The following is a 15129-nucleotide window of genomic DNA, read 5'->3' as shown; positions in this document are numbered from 1 at the left end:
TAAGCAGCACTCGAGGCTGGTTTACTCAAACTTCGTGGCACTGGCTTTTACTCAGTACTGTTCCCGCCCTCGCCGGGCAGATATGACGTCAGAGATGCATTACAAAAGTCTCTTCCCGCGCGCGAGTTATTTGTGAGCCAGTTCGTCTGTGTAGATAGTTGGTCGCCACATAATCCCCCCCCCCCCAGAACCAGAAATACACCTCCCAAACAGTCTGGAACAGACTCCGTTTGGGCAGTCTGCCTCTGCGCCGCAGTGTCTGAATGTCGACCGGCTGCGCCATGTCCACATGGGCCTGTTTAAGTCCGTCCACTGTGTAAACCTCCTCTTTTACCGTATTGTCCAGAACGTACGTGGACCCGTTGTTGTTGATCACTTTGAATGGCTCCTCGTACGGCCGCTGTAGCACTGACTGGTTTGCATCCCTTCGTACAAATACAAACTTACAGTTCTGCAGGTCTTTGGGCACGTAGGTCGGGGTCTGTCTGTGCTGTGAAGTCGGTACGGGGGCCAGGTTGCTGAGCTTTTCGCGTAGCCTGTACAGGACTGCTGCGGGTTCATCCTCTTGGCCCCTTGAGGCTGGTATGAACTCTCCTGGGACAATCAGGCGTGCGCCGTACACCAACTCAACCGACGAGGTGTGCAGATCCTCTTTGGGCACTCTGCGGACCAAGGAAAGCTCAGCCACCCAGTTAGGCAGGCCATGCGAGTGACTTCAGGTGATGATAGAAATGCACCACTAGTCCGTTTGACTGTGTGTGGTAGGCAGTTGTGTGGTGTAGCTGCGTTCCCAACAGGCTGGCCACAACTGACCACAAGCTGGAGGTAAACTGGGCACCTCTGTCGGAGCTAATGTGGGCCGGTACCCCAAAGCATGCTAGCCAGCTTGCAATCAGCGCTCGGACGCAGGAATCGGCTGTGGCGTCGATGAGTGGGAAGTGGGTCGCCACAGCATCATCAATTAGGTGTGGAGAAGTACCAGAGGATTGGAAGGTTGCAAATGATGCTCTCTTGTTCAAGAAATGGAGTAGAGATAATTCAGGAAATTATAGACCAGTGAGTCTTATTTCAGTGGTGGGCAAGCTTTGGAGAAGATGCTGAGGCAAGGTTTCAGTCCATTGAGAGAGACATGATCTGCTTAGGCATAGTCAGCATGGCTTTGCCAAGGGCCGATCATGCATTAGAACCTGATCGAATTCTTTGAGGATGCAACAAAACACATTGATGAAGGTAGAGCAGTGGAAGTACTGTATATGGATTTCAGTAAGACGTTAGTTAAGGTTCCCCATGGAAAGCTCATTCAGAAAATAATGAGGGATGGGATCCAAGGAGACCTTGCTTTGTGGATCCAGAATTGGCTTGCCAATAGACGACATAGGTCAGTTGTAGATAGTTCATACTCGGCATGGATGATGGTGACTAATATTGTTTCGTTGTGATCTGTTCTAAGATATTGATCAGACTCTGCTTGGGAGTACTGTGTTCAGTTCTGGTCACCTCACTACAGGAAATGATATGGATGCTATAGAGAGCGCACAGAGGAGATTTACAAGGATGCAGGATGAGAGGTGACCTGACAGAGGTGTATAAGATGAGAGGCATTGGTTGTGTTGACAGCCAGAGGCTTTTCCCATGGTTGAAATGCCTAACAAGAGGGAGCATAGTATTAAGGTGCTTGGAAGTAGGTACAAGGGGAACGTCAGGGTTACATTTTTCACAGAGGGGTGGTTGTGTGGAATGCACTGACAGCGATGGTGGTAGAGGTGGATCCATTGCGGTCTTTTAAGAGACCCTCAGATTGGTACATGGTGCTTATAAAAATAAAGGTCTATGCTACAAGGAAATTCTAGTCAATGTCTAGAGTAGGTTACAACATTGGTCGGCACAACATTGTGGGCTGAAAGGCCTGTAATGTGCTTTAGATTTCTTTGATCTATGTTCTTTACATTTTAACCACTGAGCTGCCAAGATAATCTTCACCATTCAAATCTCACTGCGTTTTCTCAGGTCCTGTTGAATTTATTGCCAAGTGCACAAGTACAGGAAGGTAGAGGTGCAGAGAAACACTGACTTGCAGCATCACAGGCAAGTACATTCAAATAACACACGGAACAGTAATTATACAATTCTGTGTCACTAACAATATGAGGATGCAGTCTGCCACAGTTTGCCCACCGAAGTGGTGAATATCTCTTCTCGCCACCTTCTAGGGCTCTCATGTTTCCATAGACGAGCCCCCCTTTTCTCTTCCCCGCTGTCAATGGGCTCCTTCCCCCATCCTGCATCCTTATCCACGACCAGGATAAACAATCTCTCAGACTCTATCCTATCGATCCCCTCACACCATATTTATCCTCACAGTTAATTCCCACTCCCTCCTCCTTCTGCTGGGTTCCCTACCTCCCCAGGAAGCCAGCTTTAAGACAATTGGCCAAGCGGTCTCCTCCTCCTTCTCAGCAATACATCAGACTCTGGCTGCAAGAGGTGCTTTATAAACACCCCCCAACTTCCCTCAGAGGGAAAGGGAAATAAGTTAAAAAGTGGGACAGTTTGGGGTTTGTTCTGATTAGACGAAGCATTCGCAGCAGGAGTGTGAGATGTACTCAGTGGCGGTAACGCCCTCTCGGCTGGCCCATCTCTGCTGTTGGGTGTAACCAGTGATTGACATCACTTTGCACCAATGGGAAAAGTGTAACTCCTCTGTTGACTATGGGGTGGGGTAGGTGGGTCAGGTAATTGTTTCCTTAGACCGTAAAGCTTAACCATCTCAGCGACACTGTGGCATGAAGAAGTGCACACGAGATGTGGGGAATGCACATGTGACAGCAGGCAGGATGGGGCGCAGTGTGCTGTCAGATCCCGGTCTGAAACGGGCTCGGGCTGGGGTGTTCCATCTGTTGAAGGCTGCTCTTTCTTGTCCCCGTTAATATACTCTCTGTTTTCAAAGGACTCTGCTTATTCCTGGGAATATAGTAACCCATCACCATCACTCTCCCGATACTGTCCATCACCACCGCTTTGCTCTGGGTTACTGTCTGCCCACCTGGACAACCCCTTCCTCAGAAAATCTCTGGAATAACTCACAAAATGCTGGGGCGCTCAGCAGGTCAGGCAGCATCTATGGAGGAGAATAAACAATCACCGTTTCGAGCCAAGGCCCTTCATCGGACTGGAAACGAGGGGACAGAAATTCGAGATATTGTCACACTAATTTCTATTCCTTGTGGTTCTGATCCAAAATGTCAAATGTTTGTTCCACTCCATGGTTGCTGCCTGACCTGCTGAGTTCTGCAAATCTTTTGTGTGTCTTTGTGTTGCCCAAAACTTTCAGCATCTGCAGAATATCTTGTCTTCTGGATTAAATTGATATTTTAATGTGCATCACAATCTGCTAGAGGAGCAGGAGCACGTGTACTCTTCCACGTGTAACTGTGAGATGTTAAATCTCTCTCATCTCTCTGCTTTGTTTTCACAAACATTTTGTGAATTGCCGATATTGAATTAAACCCAGACACAGAATCAGTAGAGTAGTTATAAATCAAAATAATTTGCCAACAGACCCGTGTCCTTTCCCGATGATGACTCCACTGGAACTCCTCCACTGCTTGCACCTTGACCCATTTTGAGGAAAGCTGTGATCTGTTTTTGCTGCTCTGTAACAAAAAAAAACAGGAGGGTCAAACATCAATTGGGGTTTAAAGGAGAACGCTGTTTTGTTTTTAAACTGAGGCAAACACTTCCAAACATCTTGGGTCTACCCACCAAACACTAAACATGGCCTGATCTACCCACAGTCACACAATGTCCATTTCCACATTCTCCGTGGACTATATACTGGACCAGGATTCTACAGGGTATCTACTCATTGTATTGCAGACAATTCCCTTTTAGGAACCAATCTTGTGTCCTGGACTGGGACTGATGTGTCAATGGAATGGTGAGGCAGATTGAGCAGACAGCACCCACTGCTTTGGCCCTCCTACCACTGGTGGCGCTGTGGTGAGTAATTGACAAGTGTGACAGCAGTGTGGGCTGAATCATTTCTGCTGACGATCAGGCTTCTATTCCTCTCGTCACTGGATTATACAGATTTCTCAGTCACACCTGATTCTCACTGTCTCCTTTCATTTTAACATCACCTGGCATTGACACCAATGTCAATATATGATTTGTATCGAAAGAATAACACACTGACAACCTGAACAACGGAATGTCACACATAGCATCGTGACATTTTGCCCTGAACAACTATCGTTCTTTCTGCAGGATTTCAAGACCATTATTAGCACCAAAACTTGATTAATATTTCTTTGATCATATCACCTGGCTATTATCAGATAGTTAGTTATATGACACCTTGTTAAACACAATGTTGACAAGTCACACGTCCAAAACTGCCAGTTGGGATTAATCATCAAAATAAATGAAACAAAATGATGGAATTATTCAACAAGACAGTGAGCATGTTAATATTTCAAATGGAAGACCCTGTTTCAGAGCTGAGCCTGAGTGTAGGAGCCATGTATCTGTTCTCTATCAGCATTGCATCCTGCATTGTGTATTTATGATACTTTTTATGGTAATGTTGCATCACTGGGGTTGTAGTAAATGCAAAGGGAATCAGTTACATATTTGTGCTTTGTTCACTGTAGTACACAGCTGGGGACTGATGAACGTAATATATGTTGTTATTATCCACTCAGATACACTGAACTTACACTTGGGTACAGTGCAGTTTCATCGCTTCGAGATTGTATGTTTGCTGATTACTAATAAAGTACCCAATACATAGGCCCTACTTTTGTAACAATCATTATTGGAGCTGAGGGCACGTCTTGCAAGTATGACAAATCCGCGGATGGCGCCAGCAATGGCAGATTTGCTTGGTTGAATCCCACCGCTACATTCTCGACAGAATGACCTTGACAATTGTGGGGATGACTTACAGCAGACTAAAACTATGGAGTGTATGGACTTTGTCCTCCTACCACTGGTGGTGTTGTGGTGAGTAATGGACAAGTGTTACCGCAGTGTGGAACATCTATTCTTCTCTTTTCAGTTTAACATCATCTGGGATTGACGCTTCTGGCAATATATGCTTTGAGTCTACATAGAATCACTGACATCTCGAACAATGCAATGTCACAAATAACATCATGACATCTTGTCCTGAACCACGACATTTTCTCCTGCAGGACTTTAAGACCATTTTTATCACCTAAACTCAGTCAAGGTTTCTTTGAACTTATCACCTGGCTAATATCAGATAGTTACATGGCACCTTGTTAAGCACAATGTAGACCTGCCATACATCGAAAACAGCAAGCTGGGAAAAGAAGCTTTTGAGATAAATAAAACAAAATGCTGGAATTATTCAACAAGACAGACAGTATGTGAATATTTCAGGTGGAAGACCTGGTATCAGTGCTGAGCCTGTGCATCTGTTCCCTATCTGTATTGTGTATTTATGATTTTTTTTATGGTAACTGTTCGCATCATTCGGGGTGTGGTAAATGCGAAGGGAATCAGTTACATGTTTGTGCTTTGTTCCATGCAGTACACAGCTGGGGACTGATGGATATCATATATTTTGTTATTATCCTCTCAAATATGCTGAACCTACACTTGGCTACACTTCAGATTCATCGCTTCAAGATTGTACATTTGCTGATTGCTAATAACGGATCGAATACATATCACCGACATTTGTAACAATCATCACGGGAGCTGAGGGGACACCATGCAAAGATAACAAATCCGTGGGGTCGCTAATAACGGCAACTTGGTTTGGTTAGAGTTCACCGCTACATTTTCAACAGATGTTTCTCAATCAGCCGATCATTTAAAACATTCTGATGCACATAATGAATACTTTGCTTCATTATTCACAAGTGAAAGAGACCTTGGAAGTTGTGGGGATGACTTACAGCGGACTGAAACACTTGAGTGCACAGAATTTAAGAAAGAGGATGTGCTGGATCTTTTGAGAGGTATTAAGTTCGATAAGTCACCAGGACTGAACGAGATATACTCCATGCTACTGTATAAATCAAGTGAGGAGATTACTAAGCCTCTGAAGATGATCTTTGCATCATCAATTATGTGGGGAGAAGGTTGTAAAGGTTGCTCTCTTGTTCAAGAAAGGGAGTCGAGACAGTCCAGTTATTCTTACTTCAGTGGTGGGCAAGCTTTGGAGAAGATCCGGAGACGCAAGTTTTATGAGCACTTGGAGGGACATAATCTGCTTCAGGATAGTCAGCACGGCTTTGCCAAGGGCAGGTCATGCCTTGGAACCTGACTGAATTCTTTGAGGATGTAGCAAAGCACATTGATGAAAGTAGAGCAGTGGAAGTACTGTATATGGATATCAGTAAGAGGTTAGCTAAGGTTCCCCATGGAGAGCTCATTCAGAAAATAATGAGGGATGGGATCCAAGGAGACCTTGCTTTGTGGATCCAGAATTGGAATGCCCACAGAATGCATAGTTCGGTTGTTGATGGTTCATATTCTGCATGGATGACTGTTCCGTTGGGATCTGTTCTAAGACCTTGATTGGACTCTACTTGGGATTACTGTGTTCACTTCTGCTCACCTCACTATAGGAAACGATAAGGATGCTATAGAGAGAGCGCAGAGGAGATTTACTGGGATGTTGCCTGGATTGGAGAACATGCCTGATGAGAATAGGTTGAGTGAACTTGGGATTTTCTCCTTGAAGCAATGCAGGATGAGAGGGTGACCTGACAGAGGTGGATGAGATGAGATGCTTTGCTTATGCCGATAGCCAGAGGCTTTTGCCTCACAATAGGGAGCATTAAGGTGCTTGGAAGTAGGTACAAGGTGGATGTCAGGGGTACGTTTTCACACAGAGAGGGGTGGGTGCATGGAATGCATTGGCAGTGATGGTTGTAGAGGTGAATCCAATGCGGTATTTTAAGGACTTAGATGGTGTTACGGATTCATCAACAATAAATATAAGTGAGGCAGGGTTTTTTTTTATAACAAATAAAACATTATTAAACACTGAAAAACAAACTGCCAAAAGTAAACAAACAACTAACGTAACCGGAAATCAGCTGCTATGCGGCAGCTTGAACAGTTCTGAAAGGAATAAAGCAAAAACAGTTCCTAAAGCGATGTTGCAAAAACAGTTCTTCAAAGCAGTACTGCAAAAGTTCAAAATGCTTACAGTCCATTAAAGGAGAGACTTTTTAGATGATTTAAATTCTGTTTCACGTCGTGTTGCTGCAGTTCCCAGTCGAACTATACTTTTCCCGGAGAATTTATGAAGATGAAAATGAAACGGCTTAAAGGCACTGACCTTTCCTTTACAAAACTGTACCCAACCCTTTCTGCTAATATGTGCAGGGGTTAACACGGGGACAGCCAACGGATTCCTGCTGAATGAGGATCAAACCAGCTCGAAACTGTTTCACCGTCGAAATCGACTTCCCTCGATCTTTTAACTCCCAAACTCCGATCTTCACTCTCCACTGATTTTTAACTGGCGGCATTGTAATGAAACTGCCGGCAATGACATTTTAAACTTTAGGCATTAAATAAAACTCCACCTTTCAACCAAACTGCATCATACTATTGGACTACGCATGGAGTCAAAATTGCAAATCCAACCACGAACTGCCCCTCCTCACAGGGAGGGGTCCTCCTTTTATACCATGTAAAAAAAACACCTGTCACATGACCTCTACTGTCAGGAAAGTGATGTCACTCCACCATCACAAGACCATTATCTTAAGTCCAGCATATCTTCAACACCACTGTCACGTGACAAGTACAAGATAGCCACGTATCTTGTACAACTCCCTCCAAAAAAAATATTATTCTGATAAGAACAAAATTTTAAAAATTATTTACAAAAATATATATAAATTTTATAATATACACAGTACACAGAGTATTATGATATAGCATCTTACAACTTCCAATACAGTAGGTGTTACAATTGTTTAAAAAAATCACTCCATAAAAAAATTACATTGTACAATCAACATCTAGATAGACAATCAGCAACCACTTTATCCTTACCTTTAATATGAGTTATCACAATATTGTACTCTTGTAACATCAAATTCCAATTTAATAACCTTCTGTTTTTGTTTTTCATCTTACACAGAAACACTAACGGATTATGATCAGTGTAAACAATAAGTGTTTTTTGAGTTGTACTAACATATACATCAAAATGTTCTAAAGCTAAAACAAGAGATAACAATTCCTTCTCTATTGTCGAATAGTTTCTTTGATGCTTATTAAACTTCTTAGAAAAGTAAGCTACTGGATGATCAACCTCATCACCCTCATTCCTTTCCATTAAAACTGCTTCTGCAGCCTCATCACTAGCATCTACAGTTAATGAAAAAGGTTTTTCAAAGTCAGGTGCCTTGAGCACAGGTTGTTGACATGTCATAGTTTTCAATTTCTCAAATGCTTCTTGAAAAGGCACTGTCCACACAAACTTCTCAATCTTCTTCAAAAGGTTAGTTAATGGAAGGGCAACATTTGCAAAATTCTTTAAACAATTTCGATATTATCCTACCATTCCCAAGAATCTCCTGAGAGTTTTTTTTTCCCGTTGGAGTGGGAATCTCTGAAATTGCCTGAACTTTTGCCTGAACAGAAGCTACCTTACCATGACCCACAACATAACCAAGGTAAGTCACAGTGGCATGTCCAAATTCACCCTTAGCTAAATTAATAGTTAAGTTAGCTTTTGAAAGCCTTTCAAACAATTTCTCCACCGCAGTAATGTGTGTTTCCCAAGTATCATTTCCTGTCACTAAATCATCAATATAAGCATCTGTATCTTTCAATCACTGAATCACAGAGTTAATCATCCTCTGGAAAGTACCTGGGGCATTCTTCATCCCAAATGGAAGTATATTATATTCATATAGCCCAGGTGGAGTTACAAATGCAGAAATCTCTCTACCTCTGTCCGTTAGTTGTACACACCAATACCCTTTCAATAAATCAATCTTTGTAAGGAACTTTGCATTTCCAACTTTATCTACACAATCATCTACTCTAGGAATTGGATATGCATCTGTTTTCATTACCGCATTCACCTTCCTATAGTCCGTACAAAACCTAATACTATCGTCTGGTTTTGACACCACAACACAGGGTGAACTCCAATTCGAGTTAGAAGGCCTAATAATATTATTCCCCAACATATATTTAATTTCTTTCTCAGCAAGTTCACATTTTTCTATGTTCATCCTATAATGGTGTTGTTTAATGGGTTTGGTATCTCCAACATCTACATAATGTGAAGCTATAGTAGTCCTTCTCGGAATGTCTGGAAACAAATCCTTATATTTAAAAATTAATTTCTTCATCTGCTGTTTCTGCTCTGGCTGTAAATGTGCTAATTTATCATCAATATTTTCCAGAATGGTTGAGCTTGGTAACCTGACAGAAACAATGTTGGATTTAGAATGAAATTCAGATGAATCATCTATCATGTTCCTAGTTAGATCAGACTCATTATCATTAACCACAACAGTCACAGTAGCAGAATGTTTCTCATAATATGGTTTTATCATATTTATATGGCACAGTTGTGTTGGGCTTCTACGATCTGGAGTTTTTAATCACGTAATCCACATCATTGATTTTAGACACAATTTCATAAAGACCATGAAATCAAGCTGGTAAAGGATTTGTTTGCACTGGGAAAAGAACCAGCACCTTATTTGCAGGTTTAAATATCCGCATCTTAGCTTCTTTATCGTAACAAGTTTTCATTTTCTCCTTGCCAATTTTAAATTTTCCTTGGCTAAGCTACAAGCTTTATGTAACCTGTCCTTAAATTTCAAAACATAGTCCAACAAATTAGTGTGTACTTCCTTACTAATCCACTGTTCTTTTAATAAAGCTAAAGGTCCTCTAACTCTATGCCCAAGTACAAGTTCAAATGGACTGAAACCTAATGATTCCTGTACCGATTCCCTTACTGCAAATAAAAGTAAGTTTATACCCTCATCCCAGTCACTTTCATTTTCCACACAAAATGTCCTAATCATATTCTTGAGGGTAGAATGAAACCTCTCCAAGGCACCTTGCCACTCTGGATGGTATGCAGATGAAGTAATTTGCTTAGCTCCCAATTTATAAACTATCTGTTGAAACAACCCGGACATAAAATTACTGCCTTCATCAGATTGTATTTCCTTAGGTAATCCAAAATAAGTAAAGAATTTTATAAGCGCCTTTATCACAGTTTTAGCTGCTATATTCCTAAGTGGTACTGCCTCTGGAAACCTAGACGAAGTACACATGATAGTCAACAAATACTGATAACCAGTTTTTGTTTTTGGTAATGGACCGACACAATCTATAATAACGTTAAAAAACGGTTCACCAAATGTTGGAATAGGTTGTAATGGAGCCACTGGTGTAACTAGATTTGGTTTACCCACAATCTGACAAGTATTGCATGTTTTACAAAACATCGCCTAATCTTTTCTTAGACCAGGCCAGTAAAAATGTTTTAAAATCTTGTCCACAGTTTTCCTTACCCCTTGATGTCCACCTAAGGGCACACTATGAGCTAAAGTAAATATCTCATTTCGATAAACCTTCAGGACAACTACCTGGTAAACAATATTCCATTCATCACCTGCAGGAACTGTAGGTGGTCTCCACTTCCTCATCAACACTCCTTTTTCAAAGCAATATCCTACTGGCACCTTCTCAATTTCAACATCTGGTAGAGCTTGTTCTCTTAATCTTATAATCTCAGGGTCTCTACTCTGCTCTGCTATCATCCCCTTGCGAGACAGAGATAAATCTTCATAGTCAGACTTACTGCAAGAATCTTGTTCAAACAATGAAGGTAAGGAAGTCTCTGACACATCCTCAAAACTCGAATCCTGAGATGAACAGTCATGAGTAACAACCTCATTCTGCACATCAATCTTTTTAGCCACAGCTCTAGTCACAACACAGGAAGAATCTGTGTTAGAATTCATCTCTGGTTCCTCTGACTCCATTGTCAAATGCACTTCAGGAAAAAATTGTCCAACTGCCAAGTCATTACCTAACAATAAAGAAATATCCTTCACAGGTAAGCTAGGCTGTAATCCTACTTTAACAAGTCCTGTAACTAACCCTTACTTTATGCAAATGTACAGGCATAAAGGCACTCCCAACACCTCATATATAATTTACCTCATCATTAAACTTCAATACACTGTCTAACATCAGTGATTGAGACTTTTATTGGCACTGGAGTAGACCCTTCTTTCAAGGATACAAACCCTTCAGTTATAAAATGATCATATCCACCTTTAATTTGGTCAGACTAACAAAACTTCATTTGTGTTTGTCAAAACCTGTAATTTACAGGTGTTTCAGTATGTTGCATGCAAGCATCTTGGACTGCTTCTTTCTCTTTCTTTTTCAATCGGAAACAGTTTGCTATTACATGGCCAGGTTTCTTACAATAGTTACAAATAGGACCAAACTGTCTTTCCTTCACAGGATTTCCTTCCTCTTTACCTTTCTCATTACCTAGTAATTTAATTTCTGGTTTACCTTGAATCTCCGTGTTATTTTTCCTCTTATAAATTCTGCCCCAAGGAAATTTATTCTTATGGATTAAAACATACTCATCAGCTAATCTACCAGAGTCCTGCAATGTATCAATATCCCTCTCATTTAAGTAGGTATTTACTTCAACAGGGATGCTTTGTTTAACTTCCTCCATTAAAATCAGTTCTTTCAATTTATTACAGTCCCCATTTACAAAGAGGAAAGCCATCTCTCAAAATGCACAGCTTTATCATAGGCAAATTCCACAAGTTTTTTCCACAGACTTCTTCAAACTTCTGAATCTTTCTCTATATGCTTCTGGGACCAATTTGTATGCTTTCAAAATCTGCTGTTTCACAATATCATAATCAAGTGCTTGCGCAGCAGTTAAAGCTATATAAACTTGTTGTGCTTTGCCTTTAAGTACACTCTGCAACAACACTGACCATTTATCTTTCGGCTACTCTGAAATCTGTTTTCTATTTCTGTTTCACTAAGTGGAGGGACCAATTTAATTTCTTGACTAACAACAAACGGTTTTCTAGAACCAGAAGACTGATTCTCAGACCTTAATTCCGCCATCGCATATTCAAATTCCCTCTTTTTATTTTCAGCTTTTGACCTATAACGCTCCAATTCTGCTTTACTTTGTTCCAACTTCATTTGTTCGAGTTGCAACTGCATCTCTAGATTACTTATTGGAAACAGCTCTAAAGTGGGTTCATCAAAATCACCCGAATCCACATAGTCTGATGTGATTTTTCTCTGTATTAGAGCCTTTGATGTAGACCTTGAAATACCTTTAAGTTCCAATCTACTAGCTATCTCAGACACCTCAGTTTTTTTCACCTTCGCTAACAACTCTGGCAAAGCCAGAAACTCAACAATATTCATTGCTGCCGAATTCCACTCACAAGCCAATCAGACAAAAGAATCCAGTATTCCCCTTTTCCAAAACACCGATTCAAAATAGAACAAACATGTAAACACAAAAATGGTTAATCCCGGATATACCCCCATATATATGTTACGGATTCAGCAGCAATAGATATAATGTGAGGCAGGGTTTTTTTTAAAAATAACAAATAAAAAATGTATTAAACACTGAAAAACAAACCCCCAAAAGCAACAAACATCTAACGTAACTGGAAATCAGCTGCTGTGCTGCGGTTTAAACAGTTCTTAAAGGAATAAAGCGAAAACAGTTCTTAAAGCAATGTTGCAAAAACAGTTCTTCAAAGTAGTACTGCAGAAGTTCAAAGTGCTTGCAGTCCATTAAAGGAGAGACGTTTTAGACAATTTAAATTCTCTTTCACGTCGTGTTGCTGAGGTTTCCAGTCGAACTATATTTTTCCTGGAGAATTTACGAAGGTGAAAATGAAATGGCTTAGAGGCACTGACCTTTCCTTTACAAAACTGTACCCAACCCTTTCTGCTAATATGTGCAGGGGTTAACACGGGCACAGCCAATGGATTCCTTCCGAATGAGGATCAAACAAGGACGAACCTGTTTCACCATTGAAACTGACTTCCCTCGATCTTTTAACTCCTGAAATCTGATCTTCACTCTCCACTAATTTTTACCTGGCAGCATTGTAACGAAACTGCCAGCAATGAACTTTTAAACTTTAGGCTTTAAATAAAACCCCACCTTTCAACCAAACTGCATCATAATATTGGACCACGCAGTGGCATGGAGTCAAAATGGCAAATCCAGCCACGAACTGCCCCTCCTCACAGGGAGGGGTCCTCCTTTTATACCCTGTAAAAAAAAACTGTCATATGACCTCTACTGGCGGGAAAATGATGTCACCAATGGGAAGAGTGTAACTCCTCTGTTGACTGTGTGGTGGGTTGGGTGGTTCAGGTAATTGTTACCTTTGGCGGTAAAGCTCAACAGTCTCAGCGCCAGTTTGATGTAATGAAGTGCACACGTGATGTCATATCCTGGTGTGGGGAACGCACACGTGACAGCAGTGTGGGCCGGGCTTGGGTTGGGGTGTTCCATCTGTTGAGGGCTGCTTTTTCTTGTCCCCTTGAATATATCTCTCTTTGCAAAAGTCTCTGCTTATCCCTGGGAATATAGTAACACATCACCATGACTGTCCTGGTACTGCCCATCACCACCACCTTGCTCAGGGTTACTGTCAGCCTGCCTGGTCAATCCCTTCCTCAGCAAATCTCTGGAATATCTCACAAAATGCTGGAGGTACTCTGCAGCTCAGGCAGCATCTATGGAGGAGAAAAAACAATCAACGTTTCGGGCCAAGGACCTTCATCGGACTGGAAATTAGGGGACAGAAATTTGAGATATTGTCACACTAATTTCTATTCCTCGTGGTCCTGATCCAAAATGTCACATTTTTATTCCTGTCCATGGATGCTGCCTGACCTGCTGAGTTCTGCAAATCTTTTGTGTGTCTTTGTGTTGCCCAAAACTTTCAGCATCTGCAGAATGTCTTGTCTTCTGGAGTAACTCGCTATTTGAATGTGCATCACAATCTGTCAGAGGAGCAGGAGCAGACGGTAACTGTACTCCTTCCACGTGTGACTGTGTTTTCCCCAGAGATGTTGACTCTCTTTCTCATCTCTGTTCAGTTTTCACCAATGTTTTCTGAATTGCCAATATTGAATTAAACCCAGACACAGAATGAGCAGAGTATTTATAAATTAAAATAACTCGCCAGCATACCTGTATCCTTTCCCGATGTTGACATCACTGGAACTCCTCCACTGCTTGCACCTTGACCCATTTTGAGGACAGGTGTGATCAGTTCTGAAACAAACAAAAACGAGGGTCAAACATTCACTGGGGTTTAAGGAGAACACCGTTTTGTTTTTAAACGGAGGCAAACACTTCCAAACATATTGGGCTTGTCCACTGAAGCCGTGACATTGCCTGGTCCTCCCACAGTCACACAATGTCCATTTCCACACTATCCATGGATTGTACACTGTGCCTGAATTCTCCAGGGTATCTACTCACTATATTACACGCAATTCCCTTTAAGGAACCATTCTTGTGTCCTGGGCTGGGAATGATGTGTCATGTGACAGCAGGCAGGAGGGGGCGCAGTGTGGTGTCAGATCCCGGTCTGAAACGGACTCGGGCTGGGGTGTTCCATCTGTTGAAGGCTGCTCTTTCTTGTCTCTGTTAATATACTCTCTGTTTTCAAAGGACTCTGCTTATTCCTGGGTGAATATAGTAACCCATCACTATCACTCTCCTGACACTGTCCATCACCACCGCTTTGCTCTGGGTTACTGTCTGCCTGCCCGGTCAACCCCTTCCTCAGACAATCTCTGGAATAACTCACAAAATGCTGGGGAGCTCAGCAGGTCAGGCAGCATCTATGGAGGAGAATAAACAATAAACGTTTCGGGCCAAGGCCCTTCATCGGACTGGAAATGAAGGAACTGTAATTCCAGATACTGTCACACTACTTTCTATTCCTTGTGGTCCTGATCCAAAACGTCAAATGTCTATTCCTCTCCATGGTTGCTGCCTGACCTGCTGAGTTCCGCCAATATTTTGTGTGTGTTGCTCAAACTGATCAGCATCTGCAGAATATC

General features: G+C 41.8%; 1 protein-coding gene across 6 annotated transcripts in view; it reads right to left on the bottom strand.

The window, feature by feature from the left end:
* The window catches only part of LOC132386579 (NACHT, LRR and PYD domains-containing protein 3-like), a 203367-nt gene that overhangs the window by 162665 nt on the left and 25573 nt on the right, over window positions 1-15129 (bottom strand). For 5 of the 6 annotated variants that reach the window (XM_059958870.1, XM_059958864.1, XM_059958866.1 and 2 more), the window contains 2 exons: window positions 14249-14332; window positions 3561-3653 (listed from right to left, as the gene is read on the bottom strand). In XM_059958870.1, coding sequence (XP_059814853.1) covers window positions 3561-3653; window positions 14249-14332 — 177 coding nt within the window. The remainder of the gene's footprint in view (window positions 1-3560; window positions 3654-14248; window positions 14333-15129) is intronic. The other variant, XM_059958868.1, reaches the window with a different exon arrangement.

This window comes from Hypanus sabinus, unplaced genomic scaffold (genome assembly GCF_030144855.1).
Source record: "Hypanus sabinus isolate sHypSab1 unplaced genomic scaffold, sHypSab1.hap1 scaffold_122, whole genome shotgun sequence".
Lineage (NCBI taxonomy): Eukaryota > Metazoa > Chordata > Chondrichthyes > Myliobatiformes > Dasyatidae > Hypanus > Hypanus sabinus.
The sequence above is the reverse complement of the archived record's forward strand: the minus strand, read 5'-3'. Positions and strand labels throughout refer to the sequence as shown.